This window comes from Geospiza fortis, unplaced genomic scaffold (genome assembly GCF_000277835.1).
Source record: "Geospiza fortis unplaced genomic scaffold, GeoFor_1.0 scaffold361, whole genome shotgun sequence".
In the NCBI taxonomy this organism is placed as follows: Eukaryota; Metazoa; Chordata; class Aves; order Passeriformes; family Thraupidae; genus Geospiza; species Geospiza fortis.
The window spans coordinates 3,564,476-3,583,554 of record NW_005054356.1 but is presented as its reverse complement, the minus strand read 5'-3'; the positions used below and the strand labels follow the sequence as shown (position 1 = coordinate 3,583,554).

Here is a 19,079-nt window from a genome sequence, read left to right as displayed (position 1 = left end):
GAGACAGAGATTTTGCTCTTATTAAAGAACAGAAGTAATTCAACAGTTGTAACTTTCTTATGCCATTTGAGAGGCATTTTTGAAATCTATTTAAAACTACTTTAGGACTCATTGTTCTTTTCAAGTATATAACAACTGGGCTAATATACTGCCAGTTAAAAATATATATTCAGATTACTTTCAAAGACACTGATAATTTCTTTCACATGGCTGTAGGATTAATTTATTTCCCAAAATACTAACATTTTTGATGAGTTCCTAATTGGATTTAGCACAAAGACAGATCTGTAACCTCAAAGGCTTAAGAGTGAATAGCAGTCATTAAAAGGCATGTCTACAACAGTCAAGAGAAAACATTTAAGTATTTAAACATTGCCCTGGACACTCTTTATTCCTATTCAATCACCAAATTTCACTTTCAAAACATCCTAAGTCATCAAAATTCCAGATTAACCTACATCTCTTTCCAGCTTTGTACTAGAGAGCTTGGTACCTGCCATCCCACAGATCAGTGGTTTCCAAGGCTTTTTCAGCATGAGGAAGGACAGATTTTAGCCTGGAAGTGACACCAACCCATCTCAGTTACATTTGGAGCTGCTGCACCTGGCGTGGCTTTGGGCCCTCCAGAGCTGTGCCCGCCCTGACACAAGAGGAGGCGTGCACGGCTCTGTGCCTCAGATGTGCTGCACAGCAATCCCACCTGGAGCAGTCCCAGCTGAGCTCCCCAGTGCAGACACCACTGAAGTTTCCCCTGCCCCGTTTTACCTGAATTCTTCTCCTCCCTTTGGGTGGTCTGAAATCCTTTTCTAATAAAAAAACCCCAGCCACTTTTCATTTTCCAAGGTCTCTTTTTTCACCCAAGCGTGTAAGAAGGCTTCAGCCCCTTCCCCATTTCCACCAGTGCAGAGGTTCAAAGTTCAGTGTGGAGCTGCCTCAATAGGATTATTTTTTTTTCCTCTGCAAGAAATATTAATTGCTAATAAATCCCCTTCCTCTAAAGCTCATGATGGGTGCACTGCATGCAATAATTTCACACTATTCCTTCTCTTCCCCCAGGGGTTGGCACTTCATAAAGTGACCTACAGCTACTGGAGTTTATGAGCTTTGAATAAACAAAACACTGTTGATTTAACCAGTTGGGGTGTTTACTTTCAATAGCAACAGTTACTGACATAAGGCAGCAAAGCAAATGCTATAGAAATACTCACACTTGCCCTGAAGCAGTGTGTCAACCTATTAACAGGGGACATTATTTTTCTATTTTATTTGACTGTTTGCAAATCAAGATGTCATGGATTCGTGGTGCCAAGAAATACAATGCATGCAGTGACACAAGACAGAAAGGGAGCCACTGTCTGAGAGCCCTCCAGGGAGCTCAGCCTGCAGGGAGCAGGGGCTGCCCACAGCCCCCAGGCTCCCCTGCACCCACTGCTGCCAGCTCCAGCCTGGGCCAGCAGCTGAGCACGGGCAGCAGGCTGAACAGCTCACAGGGGATGCACAGCTCACCATGGGGACTGCGCCAAGGCAGGCAAAGGTGGGGCTTGCTTCCCCACCTGCCCACAGTATCCATCCCTCTCCTCCTGCAGCAGAGAGGAGATCTGGCTTGCGGGGAAAAGGGGCAATTTGAGAAAACTGATGACCTGGAGAAGTCTGTTGCAGCTCCAAATGTCCCCCACGAGGGTGTCACCCATTGCTGCTGGGAGGTGACAAGGGACAATGTCAGCTGGAGCAGCCTGGCCTGGTGGAGGGTGTCCCTGCCCATGGCAGGGGGTGGCATGGAGGAGCTTTAAGGTCCCCTCCAAACCAAGATATTCTATAATTCTATAATTCTGTGATGACCTTCTGCCAGAGTGAGGCCCTTCCACTCTCTCCCACACCTGCAGCACTGACTCCAGATCTCAGGCTCTCTGTTGTCCCCACTGCTGACAGTGGGACAGCAGAGATTTGATCCTTGTGACACCTGATCAGAAGGAGCGGGACTGAGGCTCAGTGCAGCTCAGTGAGGACAAAGCCACTGCTACCTGTGATTAACTCACAAGCCAAGAAACCAAAAATGGGGCTGTTTAAGAGAGGTGGGGTCACAACTGGCACCCCAGTGCAGTGGCCTCACCAGAACAATTATTCAGATCCTCTCTAGACACCTCTGTCCTTCCCCTGCCCAGAGCAGCCCCAGCTCACCCCAGCTTGTTGGAAGCCTTCAAGCTGGGACTCACCACCCCTGACGTGTCTCTGCAAACCTCCAAAGGCTCTTGATCCAGCCCCTGATTGCTGTTGGGTTTGAGAAGAGCAGCTAGAGCAGGATGTCTGCTGCTAAAGAAACCCTGACCCCTGGAAGCAATAGCAGAGGTGTAATTTGTTATGGGATTAATTCTTCCACCTCAGTGCAAACCTCAATGAGCCAAAGAAAATATTTCATTGCTGCTGTCACACCGGGTTTATTTACCACGAGCTGCCTGTGGTAGGATTGATAGGAGCAGAGCTCAACACTCATCCAACTCATTAATGTTTGAGAGGCTTTGATCCGCTCCATCACTCCCTGAAGCATCCTGGGCTCTGCAGTGGGAGCAAAGACAAAGGCTGGGCAGCCATGGGAGCACCAAGGGCAGGAGACATCTCCAGCAGCCAGGGAGACATCAGCAAGGCACCCTAGAGGGAAGCACATTTCTGATCAGGAGGACAGGATCATTTCCCTCCTGGTAGCAGTATGGAGCAGTGGAAGACGCACAAACCAAGTAAATAAAGCTAATTTCCAGCCCTCGTGGGGAAACCTTGAGAATGTGGTCTCAACACTCTGAAAGGAACACCGTGTGACTGACAACAGTTTCTAATTTGCTGCCAGCAAGACTTAATCAGCAGTTTGTGCAGAGCCATCCAAGCAAAAAGCACCAAAAATAGAGAGCTTTTCTCCACCTCCTCCTCTGCAGATAATTTATGATGTCCTCGCAAAGGAGAAGTGACAAGCAGCCATGGCAGCAGTGTCAGATAAGTGTGAAACTTTCTATGAACTGCAGCCAGCTCAGCAAGCCAGTGTGTGATGAATGACAGGGAAGCCATGGCCTGGGTTCACTTCTCTGTCACTCATCTCTGTGGGTATGCACAGCATTTCCCTGCAGTCCCTGTGCAGGGATGTGCTCTGCTGGAATGCTGCTCTGTGTGCTGGGCTGTTTGCGTGTACCACAGCAGCACTAAAGACAAGAAGTGAGCAGGAGCTGACCTAGAGCAAGGCTGGCAGCCTGCAGGACGGGCAGGCATCCCCTTCACTCTGACTCCAACTTTAAAGACTGACATATTTCAGCTGCACGTTCAGAGTGGCAAATGTTGTCAGAATCAGCTTTTACATTCTGTGCTTCAAGAGAGAAGGTGTTCCTTAGGGAAAGCACCCGTTTTTCTGTCAGCTGCACTGGCAGCCAACTGCAGGACTGTCTTGAAGTAGAAATGAAAGGGGGAAAAAATTCATTTAATTCAACTGGAATCCATGAGACTCCCATAATAATCATGGTTATGGTTAAACTTGCAAATAGGTATCTCCCAAGTGCAAAGAGACCATTTGTTTCTGCTTTTCTATCTGAATAAAGCAGGGCTCCTTCTTGCCTGCTGCTGTGTTCCAAGAGCACAACTCCCAGCTGAGGAAAAGCACTCGCTGCCTTGCCAAGACAACATTCTTTTACATGACTAGCTCTTTCCTCTGTAGTTATTAATGTGTCACAAATCATAGGCTCAGATTGTCTAATATTATGGGAAAATCTACTAGAAGGAGAGAAAAATAAAGGAAACTTCCAGGGAAATTGATTAAAGGGAAATAAGAAATTTGACCCAATTTAACGGAACAAAATACGGTCAATAATAGAAACTATTTACATTCCTCTAGATGGACACACGGTTCTTTAGCAATAAGTTTTGTTTGTTTTGCTTTTTTACCACCTCGGAACATCTATTATAAGAACAAGATTTCAGTCCCCTTCTCTCGTGCCAAGTGCAATTTAGGTTTGCATTTTAAGGATTAATGAGCACAGCTCAGAGTCAGCAAACATGGACTCTGCAAAGCAAGAGCTGTGACAGACTTTGGGAAGGTTTAACAGGATTCGTTAGAATAAAAACTGGGGCCCAGTGGAGGACACTCCTGAGCCTCACACCCAGACATTTGCATGGAGCAGTTTTTGGTTGCTGACAGCACGGAGCACAACCAGCTGCCCTGCTACCCTGGATTCCACCCTGCTCCTTCTCCGCTCCAGGATGCTGCAGCTGAGGAGTGCAAACAGAACTGGGGCACCCAGCAGAGGTGATGACAAACCTGTCTCTTGGAGAGGCAGCCCAGGGTTAACAATTTCTGTAACACCAGAGCCCACCCACTCCCCAAGAAACGAGTTCCAGCTCTTGGGGAAAGGCAGAGGAATGGAGCTGATGTTACAGAAATCGTCCTCATGGCTCAAAAGTAACAGGCTGCAGTGTCCAACCTCTCCAGGGGTGATTTTCCACGTGGCTGTGTTTGAAGGGACCGGTGAACTCAGTCGCCCCTCACCTGCACTGTCACCAGCAGCACTGTCACAGCCCTGCTGGCCCACAAGAGCTCACCCAGCACCAGCTGGTTCCAGCCCAGAGCAGCGAGCTGTGCCAGCAGGGACAGACGTGGGGACACGGCAGGGATGGGGCAGGAGCCAGGCCTGGGACACGGGCTCAGGGTCCCCCACGTCCCCCCTGGGGCTGGCACTTCACTGCCCAGCCTGCAGCACAGCAGGAGAAGGGATCTCTCACCTCTCCAGCACACACCTACAGCAGCGTGGGCTCGCACACCTGCCTGAGCCATTCTCAGAGGGATTTCAAATGCCTGTGCCTCCCCAGTGGCTTCAGGATGAATCAACAGGCAACAGCAGAAAAAAGCTGCTGGATGGTGCAGGCTTGTTGGGGTCTGAGGTCCATTTTAAGGCACAAGTGATCATCTAACCACACATCACCCCCTGTCCTCCCACACAGCTCCTGGGGAGGAGCTCGCTCGGGGTGATGCTCTGAACCTGTGAAATCCCCTCCAAAAATCTGTCAGTGCTGAATGTGACACAGATGAGGTGGAATCAAACAGCCCTCTGAAAAGCAGCTGTTTCACAGTTCCTGCTTCACTGCAGCTAATGATCTGCTGACACTGGTGGGAATTCCTGGGGATCAGCTTCTGGGGAGGAGAGCGCTCGGATACTCTGTTGGTAGCAACGGTGCTGGGGGAGCCTGGGAAGGGAAATGGGCCGTGATCCTGGAGCTGCTGCTCACCAAGGCTTCCCCAGAGGGACAGCTTTTCTGCTACCAGACAGGGGGATCCTGAGGAGAGCCCTGGGATTAGGGTTCTCAGCTGGCCATGTCAAAAAACACCCAAACAAACCAGAAAAAAACGGGGGAAAAAGTGAATCCCAGCAGCACAGAAGGTGGGACAAGAAGAAAACATCCCCCAGCCCCAGGGCCCCTTCTTGGCAGGGCACCTGAGCCTACCTGGGACTGCCTGGGAGCCCTGCAAGGTGTGCAGATTGGCTGGGACACCTGGTTACCACCTCTAGTGGGATCCAGGCTGCGTTGCTAATGCTGGCTGAGCCCCCTGATGTCTTCAACTATCTTCCCAGAACCGGGCTGAGATAGAAGTGCTACTGAAATGTAAAACCAGTGCTAAATATGCAACATACACACTAAATGGCAGAGGCTTAGTACTCCAGACCACTTCATTCCCTGCTCCCTTGAGTGCAGAAAAGCACAGTCCTTAACATATCTCCCCAAACCACCTGTATATCCACTATTCCAAAAATAAAACTTTCTCATTTTATTTCCTTGGGGATCAAATACGTTTGGTTTTTTTTTTCCTTGTAGGAGCTTTGCTGTCTTCTATGCAGCCAATATTTTAATACTTTAATTATAAAAAACCCCCACTAACAATAAGCCACTCATACTGGTATCTCCACCCTTGGCATTTTAATACCCCTAAGACTCATCAATGCAAAGACATCTCAGAATAAATGCCCCAGCATCTTAACCAAGGCTCTCACAGCACTCACTGCACAGGCAAATTAGGTGTGTGCATACAGCTCAGAAAAAAGTGATTTATTCTGCAAGCCATGCCTGGATTTCTGCTTGAAATGCAGTGATGGGCACAAACACAACGTGCCATTGTGGAAGGGCCCCAGGGATGCCTGGCTTACTCATGCTTGCTTTTCCTGAGGAGAATTTGAGTAGGTGGGGGGTGATCTGTGGGGCTCCCTGTGGGATCCAGGGCCAGCCTCCCCTGCCCGGGGCTGGAGCTGTTTTCCTGCCTGCAGGGTGTAGGAGTTACACCTGGAGCTTCCCCACCCAGGAGCTCCTCTCTGAGTGCTTCCTTTAGCAAATGGACCTTTGTTCCAGCAGGGACACGTTTGGGGTGGAGGCCACTATTGTTCCAGCCATCTGCTCCCACGGAGGAACGGGACAATTTCCTATGGACAGAGGTGGTGGCTACTCCCACTGCTGTCCCTTCCCCATCACAGTGCCCAGACACTTCACTCAGCTGCTAAAACGTTCTGATAGTTGGTACCTTCTCAGAAACACTGCCAAGAGATCATCCATAGCCATCATCCTCTCCCAGCCCTGCCTGGGTTATTCATTTGGGCTGCTTTTTAAGAAGCTGCCATCAGTAATTCACCAGCCAGTTTGATTTCCCACCCAGAACTGGCTCCTCTCATTCTAAGCAGCTGTATTTAAGTAAAGTCTGCATCTCAATAAATACAACTCACACATGAGAGACTCAGTGGCTTTCTTCACATGACTTATGGCAAGACAGGTTCTGCTAAAGGGGTGAGTCATTCAGCAGAGGCAGAGGAAAACTGTTCATTATGTATTTGTGAAATCCCCAAACCACAAAAAGGCACCATTTAACAACAAAAAGCATCACAGGATGCACAGGAACCAGTAAAGTGGGTAGAGCCCTTCCAGAAATGACTGTGACACGGGGGGCCTCATCAGAGGCCTCTCTTTCTCAGGATCCAGTCAGTTATAATGAGTGGGAGGTGCAGGTTGTGAGCTCACACATTTATGGGATTTGCACTTCAGAAATCAAAACTGCCAGTTTTCTTCTGTCCCTCAGGGGAATACCAGAAGCACCTGTGCTTCAGCCTCCTGAGCTGTGCACCCCTTGGCACTGACAGCTAGAAAAAACAATGACCAGAATGCACCTGACCTCAGAATCAGAGCTGTCCCTCCGTTTCAGCTGTGCTCCTGCCACAGCTCAGACCAGAGGACTCTGGTCACTCCCTTGGCACAGGACTGGCCACAGTGCTTGGAGCAAGCCCAGAGTGAATTCAAACCTCCAGCCACCTGCCAGTTTGTGGAGGATGAGTTCTGATTGTGCCTCCACTTGAACTAAAGCCAGGAAAGCAGACAGCTTGCGCACTTCACCAAGAGGGACAGCACAGGTGTGTCCCTACACACACCCCCACACTGCTCCTAGGAGAGCCAGCAGCACCCAGCAGCAATGCACTAATAATTGAACTCTGCAGAAGCCCCCAGACTTGCAGCACGGAGCTTGCTGCCCTCACAAGCCCCCTTGCAGAGCCACCTGCCCCCCAAACTGTCTGAGGACAGGGAGTGGCTGCAGGGAGGGCAGAGCCGCACGCACGGCTGGCACAGGGGGCAGAGCGCAGCGGGGACTGCCGGCCCGGAGGCAGGGCGGGAGAGCAGCAGCAGCGCAGGGATACTCACAGCACTCGATGGGGTTGGAGGCCGCCTGCAGGGACACGACCCTGCCGCTGGGCTCGGGGATGTGCACGCGGAACACCAGGCGCACCCGCGTGTTCTTGCGGCCGATGTCGGTCTCGCCCTTGCGCAGCTCGATGTCCGCGTTGCGCAGCTTCAGGATCCCCGCGCAGTCGATGCTGCAACACACAGAGCCCAGCTCACTGCTCTGCCCGGCACCTGCTCCCTCCCCGGGGCTCACAGCAGCTCCAAGGACGTGCTCTGCTTGGGATCCACACATTCCCAGACACGCAGCACACGAGGGGTGCTGCTGGACCTCTCCCCGCTCTCTGGCCACAGCAGAGCTGCTCTCCAAGCATTAAAACCCCAAATCTTGTTTCCCAGGGCTAAGCACAGGAGAGCAGAAGGCAGAGCCCTCCCCAAGGCAGGAGCCTCCATCAGCCCAGCTCTCAGGCACTGCCCAGCATCCCTTCCCTGCCCACACCTGGGCAGGGCAGCTCAGCCCCGTGGGGAATCACAGCAGCTCAGGCAGCTGGTTACAGAATCCCCACTGCCTGCACCAGCCAGGCACGTGGAATTCAGCTCCAAAGCAGGGACCAGAGTGCTGTCTCCTCCTGACTGCTACAGCCTGGCCCAGGTCACTGTGCCATCTTCCAAAGCCCGGGGACATTGAATATCTGCTCTTGCCTTGCCTGGGAACATTCTCCCATTCACTGTGTCCCTGCACAAAAGGAGGGTGCAGGGAGCAGGATGGGGCTGAGCAGCAATGAAAGGATTAGGATTGCTTAAATCAGCACTGCAACTTAATATTTGGTGTAAATGCAGCTTAGCTTCTCCAGAGCCCAGTGTAACCTAGCAAACATGCCTGTGTTAGGAAAATGTGACAATTATTTGTCAAGCTCAGCAATAGTTCTCAGAGCAGGCAGTGAGCACTGCTAGTAAACAGGCACTGCCAGCCCATTTTGATATCAGTTCTAAAAACACATCATTTCTCTTCTCTTGATATGAATTAAAATCACGTTTGGGGAGGTATAAGCCCCAAGCTGCTTCCTACACCCACACTGTTCCTTGCCCTTGCATATGTGCAGGGGTTTATTATTCCAGGGTTCCTTGTTAGGAATGAGGTATATTTTCTAAAAAAATATGAAGAAAGAATATGGATTTTGCAATTAAGTAGGGGGGCTTAAAAACATAACTGCTCTGCCAATTTTGTCAGGCTCCTCTGAAGGATGGAGATACAGCTCTTCCCTCTGCAGAGCAATCACTCTCATGCCTGGCACACACTCAAGCCTGAAGTTTTCAGACTGGTGCCCACTTCATCCCTCTGCCTCCATAAAACTGGAAGGAGTAATACAGACAAGATGTGCCTGTACTTGCTTTTCTGTTAACCTATTACAAGAGGAGATCTCATGGCCAGAGCACTTGACTGAGTTCAGAACAGATGCTTTGTATTCCATCAAATGTTGTAAAATGCATCCCGCCCCTGCTCCTCACTGTGTCCCTGCAGCACAAGGACCTGAGATTTGAGTCTTCTTTTCCTGAGTGCACTACGAACCCATTCTGACTGTGACATGATGGATTAGTGAGACACTGGATGTCCCATCCCTGAAGTGTCCAAGGCCAGGTTGGACAGGGCTTGGAGCAGCCTGGGACAGTGGAAGGCGTCCCTGCCATGGCAGAGGTGGCACTGGATGGGCTTTAAGGGCCCTTCCAACCCAAACCATTCTGTGATTACAGCACAGTCACTGCAGAAACTGGAATACAGAGCAGAAGTGCCTGCGTGGTCACCTGCTGGATGGGAACTCTCCCAGCAGCTTTAACCCAGGTGCTTGTAGCTGGTTTTGTAGAAGGGTCTTGCCCTCACAAACCACCCCAACGTGCTGGAAGTCCCTCCAGAGCATCACTATTGTTTTAAGTGACTCCTTTCCATAGAGAAAGAACTTCGGTGCCAACTCCATCCACCTCAACCTTGCTAACAAAAAGAAATCTACTTACGTTGCTTTCATGTTGTTTTTGGGTTCCAGGGGGATCTCCAGCACCTTGGTGTTGCCAATGATCTTCTCGTAGCTGGTGGTGGTGACGGTTTTGCCGGTGATGCGATGCACCTGGTAGAAGGCGTGGGGCTTCAGGATGCGCTCGTCCGCCGTGCCAATGAAGATCTGCAGCCCCAGGGGCTTGTTCTCCATGTACCCGTGCAGCTGGTGAGACATGGAAACTGCTGTCATACACTGGGCCTGCAAAGCCTTCAGGAAACCAAGGAGGTTTGCAGACATGTACAGATAATGTGGGTATCTGCACTGATGCACTGCTCTTGGAAGCTCATCCTTCCCCCAGCTGTAGGTTCACCTCCAACCACTCCTCTTGCACTATATTAAAACACCACCTGTACAGGTAGAGATGGCATTTTGGGTCTGGGACTGAGCAGCACAAGGATGTCTCAGTTGACCTTAGAGCCTGGGGTTTCTAGGCCTCAAGGACACACATTATTCTGTCTTCTTTGTTGTTATTTTTATAAACACCATTTGCTGTAAGGAAACCAGAATGCCTCCATAGAGCGGGAGACAAGGAAATTTCTCCTTCCTTATTAACGTTCAAAATTACGAATCAAACCATTCTAAATTTCTCACATAACCAAAAATGAGAACCAGACATTTATCTACCACATAGCCAGGGATAGAGCTGAAAGGGAACTTTATGGTCTGAGACATGCTAAATTTGTTTTCAATTACTCTGTCCACATACAAAACCTTGATGAAGCCATACAAAGCAAATAGTACTGGAAGATCAGAGAAAAGGAAGATTAAGCTAATGGTATTCATGGCCAAACCAGGGGTTTTTTCCTTTTTTTTTTTTTCTTTTCACCAGTCAGCAGGAGGTATCCTTGCACAGAAGGATTAATTCCCCCCTGGAAGGGGACCACATGCAGCATCAATGCAGTGCTGGCAGCCTCCCTCCAGTGTGGCAGATGTAAGTGACACTCACTCTCCAGAGCCACCACTCCTCATCCAGCACACATTCTGGAGGCAACAAAGCCAGGGGCTGTGCCCCAGAGACCCCCAGGCAGGGCTGAGTGAGCAGCCTGCCCTGGCATGAACAGCTCCAGGAACAGCTCCATTGAAGGCACCAGGCCCTGGTTTTGTAGAGCAAACTGCAGAGCCCAGCCCAGACTACCCCACACCTCACTGGCACCCGCGTTCTGGAGATGGGCAGGAGGGGAATGGGGCACGAGGCGCTGTGCAAACCTTCAGCTGCCTCTGGGAGCCACGGGAGGAGCAGGGAGCCGGGCTCAGAGCACCAGGGCTGGTACTGGAGACACAGCACGGCCAGGAATGTGAGAAATACAGCAGCAGCCACGGGCACATTTAGAAATGCATAAAGCAGATGGGAGATGAAAGGCAACAGAGGCCAAAATGACAGATCTGCTGGGAACAGGCACTGATGGAGGAGTCAGCCCCTGCTGATCCACAGCCCAGATCCACTGGGAGCCACACAAAAACTCACCCTAAGCACAGGGCTTTCAAAATCCAGCCTTCCCTGGCCTTCAGTGCAAAGCCCTTGGATCACCAAAAGCCATCCTGTCTGCACAAGGGGTGAGGGAAGAGCAGTTTTTGAGCACTGAGTGTGTTTATTGTCATGCCTGACAGAGGAATTCCTGGTGGAGCCAGCTACAACAAGGAGAGCATCCTTTGGACAGGAGGGGTTATTACAGTGACAGCAAAGCAGCTTTTGCTCTCCCCTCTGTCCTGGCAGAACAAAATCCCAGAGTTATGGGTGGGAGACTGAAAGGGAAGAAAGTAGATAATAAATTACAAAAGAAAATCTGCCCCCAGTGAGCACAGTCAGTAGCAGCTGTAACAGAACTGGCTACATACACAGGGTTTCATACTGGCCACCTTTAAAAGTAATTTTAAGTGGTGTTTGCTCATGTACAGGATGAGTTCCCAAGACAAAACTGCTCATGGTTGTCCGATAATGTGCATGTCTGTGGGTGTGTGTTGTATAAATGCATACAGACTTAAAGAAGAGAGGAATTGATTCCCTGTTCATACGGCACTGTCTGTATTATCTGCTGGCCCAGGGGCATAAAACACATAGTAAAAGGCCTCCTGATCCTCCACAGAACCAGATTTTAAATCAGTTTGGTCAGTGGAAGAAAATTACTTTCTTTTTTTGTAATTTATGGTATTATGGCAATGCTCTGGGATGACGTAATTGTAAAATCATAAGAGCATTATAAAATGCAAATACAAAGAGAAAAAATATATGTAAAAGAGTCAAGTGTCCCCATTTAAAAGGGCTTGTCCTTGAGCTAATTGACTGCATTTTGAGGGCTAATATAGGTGATCATTTACCATAACCATTTCCATCTACCTTTCACTTGCTATGAACACAGCAGGGTGACTAAGGAATAAAAAACCGGAGATGAACAGCTCACAGAAACACTCCAGGAACTTGAAAATCAGAGTTTTACACTCATCTTCACCACCAATTTAGCACAGCTCTGGTCATGTCACAGCAGCTCTCTCTTTCCCAGCACCAGGGCACAGTGCTGCTCCCCCTGCTCAGCAGGGACAGTGTATCTGTGCTGCTTTTGTGTAGAGAAAATTCTGTGAGCTAGAGTGAAAGAACCCATCAAAGCTATGCTTGAGACATGTCTCTTCTTAAAACTGAACTGCTGAGGATTGTCACTGTCAATAAACACTCACCTCCACTACACCAGGCAGCTGCTTTAATATTTAACCAAAGCGCCAATCTTTTCTTTGGAGAAGCAAAGGTGGAATAAATTTGACCCTTAAACAAACTTTGAGAAGTGAAGATTTAAAATGCTTTTTAAAATACTGACTTTGAGATTCATTTTTCCTCCCTTAGCAACAACCAAGCTGCTCCAAAATCTCTGTGTTTCAGTGTTGTTCTGCTCATCAGAGCTGCTCCCTCCCAGGCCTTCCAGGGGAGCACCAGCCCCACACCAAGGTGTGCCTTCACTCTCTCACTCCTCTTTCCATGAAGAAAACAAAATCATCTGGATTTCAGTTTCAAGAGAGCGAGGATCAAGAAAGATTTATGAATACAGAACTCTGGGAGGAAATATTTTTGTGCATTATAAGGTGACCTATTCACAATAAAAACTCCCCCAAACTGTATACAGATCGAGTTGGAAAAAACCCAACTCTTTTGAGTCACATTTCCCACAAGGGGAAAGAGAAGCCAGACATGATGTGTACCTTTCCATACTCTATTTTGGGACTTTAAGATCCTATTTCTTTCAGTTGAAAGATTTTTCTTAAACTTTGCTTTTGCCTAACTCTTACAATATTAACACAGCCAGACATGGGCTGGTCTCTGACCTGAGGAAATGCAAAGCACTTGGGCAGATAAACAAATAACATCATTCCAAAAACAAGGAGACTTTTCTTGTTTTTGGTTTGCTGCTATGATTGGGTTTCTAAACAAAATGGAAATGTGTGGTACGATTAAAAGCATCATCTCACCTCTGCAGAAATCAAATTCATTCTGCACTCCATTTATGGATCAATACCAGTCAAATTTGGGAAAGGAGGAGATTTGAGTGCCACTTGCAGAAGGCACCTGTGCAATTCTGCATGCAAAAACGAGCAGATGTGCCCTTAGCTGCTGAGTTCGTTCAGTTACACACCCAACACCACCCCATGATGGCCATGGCACTGCAGCCATCGGGAGCACATATCAGGCACATGAAACACTTCTCCTGCTCCGCTCCAAAATTCAGATCTCCTCACAAACTGAGACCCCAGCTCCGAATACACAGAACGTAAAGCCCAGGTGTTAATTCCCTTCTAAACCATTCCCTGCCCAGTGCAGAGATGACCCAAACCCTGCACCCAAGCAGCGGGCAGTGCCCCTGGCCGGGGGGATGTGAAACACAGGGTCAGTACTGGGCTGCACGAAGAGCAGAGCTCTGCACAGGCTGCAACACTGCTCAGTTGTGCTGGAATCAAGGGATACACTGACAGCAGATCAGAAAGCAAGGCAAATTCTTTAAAGATTCTGTAGGTGATCACCTGTAGATAACAACATACCTACACAGGGGGAAATCAGTGCAATTTTGAAATTTAGATCATTCAATCTGGGATACGCTTTCTTGAATTTAAATATTATTATAATTTATATAGAATTACATTATTAGCAGGAAAAAGAGAGATTCATAGAAAATAAATAACTTTTTTTATTCTTACCCAGAAGCCAGGCCAGAGAGGGACAGTGATTTCTCAGGTCCCGCGGAGGGTGAGCAGCCAAAGCCCAGTGAGAAACCCGTGGTGCCATGTGCCCTGCTGCAGGGGATGCTGACCCCATCCTGTCCTGCTGCAGGGAATGCTGACAGGGAATGCTGACCCTGTCCTGCCAGCACCCCAAACTGGCACCTCTCAGCAGCTGCAGCACCTCAGTTCCCAGCAGTATTGCAAGCTTTGCCTTTTCACTGCTGGGCTGCAGAGCCAAATTTTCTTGGGGATTTCTGGTTTGGCTGCTGCACACCAAAATGCTCCGTGCAGTGCTGGGCTTTGCACGACGAGAGCAGCAGCATCTGCAACTGGTACTGGTGTGCTTGAAGAGCCCCAGTAAGAGCCTGTGGGGAGCTCAGAGAGTACAAGGGAGTCATTTATTTCCCTTTCACCCCAACAGAGCTCTGCCTGTCGGTCTTTCTCCCTGGGATGGACAAAGCTGCATCTTTAAAGCACTTTCCTGTCTAGACAAGGCAAGCCGCGGCCAGGAGGGAAGTATAAACGTGGGGAATGGATTCTCTAGGCTTGGGGGTTTTATCTGCTCGAAAGCACTCGGCTCGCCGGTCTCTGAGCTCAGGGTAAGCCGGGCTTTGGTCCGTGACTGTGGATCTCCGGCTGTCCCCTGGAAGTCACTGGGGATGTGCATGTGTGTGGTCAGCTCGGTCATTCACACCCATCCCGGCCGGCAGCGACAGGCGGGAGAACAGAGCCGGGCGAGCAGCGTTTAACGAGAAGCGAGCACAAAGCCGTGAGAAATCGCTTCCTCCCGGGGCTCCCTTCCTGCTGCCGTGCCCGAGATAAGCGGGGCTGCCCGGCCAGCCGCCCCGCTCCGCTCCGGCACGGTCCTCCCTTCCTGCTGCCGTGCCCGAGATAAGCGGGGCTGCCCGGCCAGCCGCCCTGCTCCGCTCCGGCACGGTCAGCCAGCCCCTGAGCTCTCCCCGAGCCTTTCAGACCCTCCGAGATGATGTCCTGGGCCAACAGCCCCGTTTCTGTCCCCCCTTCCTGCTGCAAACAGCTCCAGCCTCGGATTTGGATCGTTAATCTCCATCATTAATACCCGCTGACCACAAGGATTTTCTTGGGGAGGTCTTTGCTCAACAATACTCGTAGCGAGATGGAAAATGTCACTGCATTGTCTCAGGGAGAGTGGCATATCAATAACTGTCAGGAATTCAACAAAGACCTCGTCCAGCCACTGTATCATGTAGCAGCTCCTCTGCCTGCTTCACTTAGAGCTGACATTGAGCAACAAAGCCCAATCTTCTCACATGGTTTTGTTCAATTTAATGTACTTGGGACACTGCAAAAGAACGCAAACCAGAAGGAAATCTTTGCCTTAGCTCCTTTTGCTCCCTACCAAAGCTGTCTAAAAAAGCCTCTGTAGACAATCCATTGAACATCTGATTCTGCTAAATTATAATTTTTTGATACTCAGTTTTAAGTGTTTCTTATTTTGGTGACAGCTTAAGTCAAAATTCCAAGGGCTGAATCTCACTTGCTCTGCTGTCCCTTACAGTAAACGACAACCAGGCTCCCAGTGTCTTACTGGGATTTCTGCTTTCAGATGGGGTTCATATAATAATAATTAATGTCTCTGTCTGGGACAGAGACAGCAGCCCCTGGAGAAAGCAGTCAGGAGGCTTTGCTCCTGACTGACCTCACGCCACAATGTAAGCAAGTTGTTTCCTCTCTGGGCTCCAGTTTCCCTGCCCCTGTGAAGAGCTGCTCCTGTTTTCAGGATGCTTTGGCTATCTCAGACGACAGTTTAAAAGAAGAGGCACAATGCATCAGTCCATGTGCAGGGAGGAGGATTTGGAGCTCTCATTTTTCACAGCTGGCTAAGAAAACCAACTGTGCCATTAAAGCACTTCCATGCACACTCATGACAAAGGAGCTAAACCTCCCCAGCACGACAGAACTCACTGTGCCACCAGGAAACCAGAGGGTGAAAATTTGATGCTTTTGACAGAATCACACTGGGGGAGTCCCTCAGCACGGGGCTCTGGCACCAGTTAGCACAGCTGGACCCTTGCCAGCTGTCAGAGGCACTGTGGAACAGCCCCAGCCCAGCTGGAGCAGAGCAGAGGGTGGCAAAGCAGGGCTTTTCTAAAGCCTCACCTTCCTCTGCCACACTCAGCTCATCCTTCCCCAGGAGCATCCCCCTGTGCCACCCTGGTGTGCCACAAAGCTTGACAGCAGCCATGGTGACAAGGGCACTTCCAACTGCACAGACATCAGTCTTGAGAGGGCAAGGGAGAACTGGAGGCTCAGCTGGGCAGGGAAGCCCACGAGCAGAGAGCTCTGGTGGGAGTTTACAGGACACTGCCCACCCTGAGTGAACTCCTCCTCCAGCAGGCTCTGGATGGGGTGAGTTCTATGCTGGAAGTGCCCACATCTGAAATTCCAGCTTTGCTTTACAGCACACTGACCTCCCATGCACAGTCCTGCAGTGAGAACCTACAGGAAATAATAACTTTATCTTGCTTCTGCCTCTTCCAGGAGTACTTGTGACCCACAAAACCTGCACAGGCCTCCCCCTCAAACCAGCTGGTACACGCTGCTTCCCCTCACCTCTGCCAAAACTCCTCTCCATCAAAAGCAACGTATTCTCAATTAGGCTCAAAAGTTTCAGTGAGAGCTTTTCATTCACCTCCACTCAGAATTACAGCCATGCTTGCAGCACAGCACAGGGGCTGCTGACCTACCCTCCCATTTGATGGCATATTGGTTCTGAAGAGAATTTCCCAGATGCAGCTGAGATCTCTGGTTTGGCCGCTGCACATCAATCCCTGCAGCAGCATGTGGAACAGCAGTAAATAAAACCAGGACCCAGAGCTCAAAGCTCAAGAGGCCCCTGCAAGGACCCCACTGTGCAAACAAGCCCTGTAGCCCTGCAGTAAATCAGGTGTGAAAGGTGCAGGTGCTTTGTCACACCAAAACCCCCGCAGGAGCCAAGCCCAGCTCCAGCCCAGGCGAGCGGTGGCACAAAGCACCAGCCAGCCCCAGCACAGCCTGGCCTTGCCCTTCCCTGCACAGGGGCCTGGGGAAGGTGGGGAAAGGACAAGCTCAGCTGCTGGGATGTGCCCTGGGCAGCAGGGAGGGCTGACAGGGTTTCAGCAGCTCAGCTCCAGCCCGGCCCCACGTGTGAGAGTGCGAATCACCCCATGAGCTGTGATTTGGTTTTGAGTTTCCATCAAAGGCTCTGGTTTCACTAACACACCAATGAATTAGCTGAATGTTGGAAGTCGCATACAGTTGAAAGTCAGAGCCCCATGGGAAGCCCAGGCTAAGAAACAATGTCTCCTTTGACTGCGAAACCACAAGAAAACACAGACAGCAAAATTCAAATATAAAAGGAAAGTGGAACATACGTTTGTTATTGTAAAGCAGCTCCTGTGAGCTCCACTAACAACTCTGCCATTCCAGCTTCTTTTTAATAAGAAAAATAAAAAGAGGCAGTGAAAGCCACCATAATTTTTAAAGTTAAACCCAGGGGAACGTTGGGCTGGCTGTGCTGAACAGGAGCCCCTCTCTGCACAGCTTTCCTGCTCGGGAGAGGAGAAGCAAGGGGGAGCCTGGCACAGAGGGCTGGAGGGGCTGGGGGTCCCTGTGCCTGCCCCTGCCCTCACCTGAGCACTGGGGCTCTGCAGCCCTGCTCTGCATTTGGATGTTGTACCAAGGTAAACAGTGGGTATTTAACCTGTGCCATTCCACTCCAGGGTGTGCTTGCTCTGCCACCTCTATCCCAAGCTCTTTGCACTGGAGCAGCCACTGCCTTTCCCAATGGACAGGCTCTTGCACAGCCTTGACTGGAGCAGCTGGGTACAAATAAGCAGCTTTGGGAAAAAGAGCTGGGAACCAAATGTGCCTCCCCCTCCTCTGTGATCTCAGTGACCGGGGGGACCTGCAGGATGGAAGGAGCATGGAAACTTCAGCTTTTTCCTAGCTCCAAAGCATCTCCTGGCTATTCTCAGCACCTTAACACCCAGGGGATACTCACACCCCTAAAAGCTGAGCTTCCCTACAGTTAACACGAGCTGTAGGCTCCTCCCAGGAGTGACTCAAACACCTGAGCTGGGAGCCTGTGCTCCTCCATGGGACTTTACACAGCCCTGAAATCAGACATGTGAACATTCCACGGCCTGCAGGGCTTCTCACCCTCCTCCTGGCACAGCCAATGTCCCACCCCCCTGTCCAGCTTCCCTGGGGCTTTGACCACCAGGCCCTTCTCCTGCCATGCTTGCAGTGCACCACTGGTGCAGAGCCTGGAGCACAAACTCGAGGCGTGACACGTGAACAAGAGGAAGCAGCATCAGAAAGATAAACCACAAGATACGGCTTGGAGGATATGAGATCTGCTGGTCTGTAGCTTCAGAGCACCCAAAAGAAGAAATCTGCATGCAAAATGCGTTTTCCAAAAAATAAATATTGCAGGGCAGCACCGTGCTGCAAAAACCAGCCAAGATCTCTTCTGCCAGCAGGTTCAGCTGGGTAATTAGTCACGTGGGGTTAATTGAAGGCTTTTTTAAAAATCAGATTTGTTTCAAAAGAGATTGTATTTTAGAAAATACTCTGTTTACATCTAACAAGAAGACAAAAGTTAAACTTCACAGAGGGGAAAGAAAGAGAGGGAAAAAAAGAAAGATCCCCTGAAGCCAAAAAACTTCTGACATGAAAACTTTGGATTTTACTAGCCTCCCCCAGTCTGAGATGTCATAAACCATACAGGTGCAACTATCTCATTACTTGGCATACATATGAACCTGGTTATGTTCAAGTGAACACAAATTCAACAAATACTTCCAGCTTTACAAGAAACCTTCAGAAAGAAACTGTCCATATTTTCCCCAGATGCAGACCCAGCTGTGCAGAGGCACATCTGCTCAGGGAACTCAAGTGGACATTTGAATTTATAGTTTTAGATCCTGAAGCTTGATGGCAAATTATGATAAAACTAGCAATATTGGTTCCTGTCCTCAACAGAAAATATAAATGCCTCTTTGATTGATATTGATTGCAGGAAGGAAACAAATTCTATTTCCCCATGTCACAAGAAACTCCTTTGCTGCAATAAGGACCCTGTTGATAGGAATACCTGGGGAGGGTAAGTGATACTGTAGTTGCCAG

The 19,079-nt window shown here is 49.7% G+C and overlaps 1 protein-coding gene across 2 annotated transcripts in view; it reads right to left on the bottom strand.

The window, feature by feature from the left end:
• NFATC2 (nuclear factor of activated T cells 2) overlaps positions 1–19,079 on the bottom strand; it is a 77,256-nt gene that overhangs the window by 40,551 nt on the left and 17,626 nt on the right. For both annotated transcript variants that reach the window (XM_031059108.1, XM_014308071.2), the window contains exons 4-5: positions 9,691–9,893; positions 7,702–7,874 (exon numbers count right to left, since the gene is read on the bottom strand). In XM_031059108.1, coding sequence (XP_030914968.1) covers positions 7,702–7,874; positions 9,691–9,893 — 376 coding nt within the window. The remainder of the gene's footprint in view (positions 1–7,701; positions 7,875–9,690; positions 9,894–19,079) is intronic.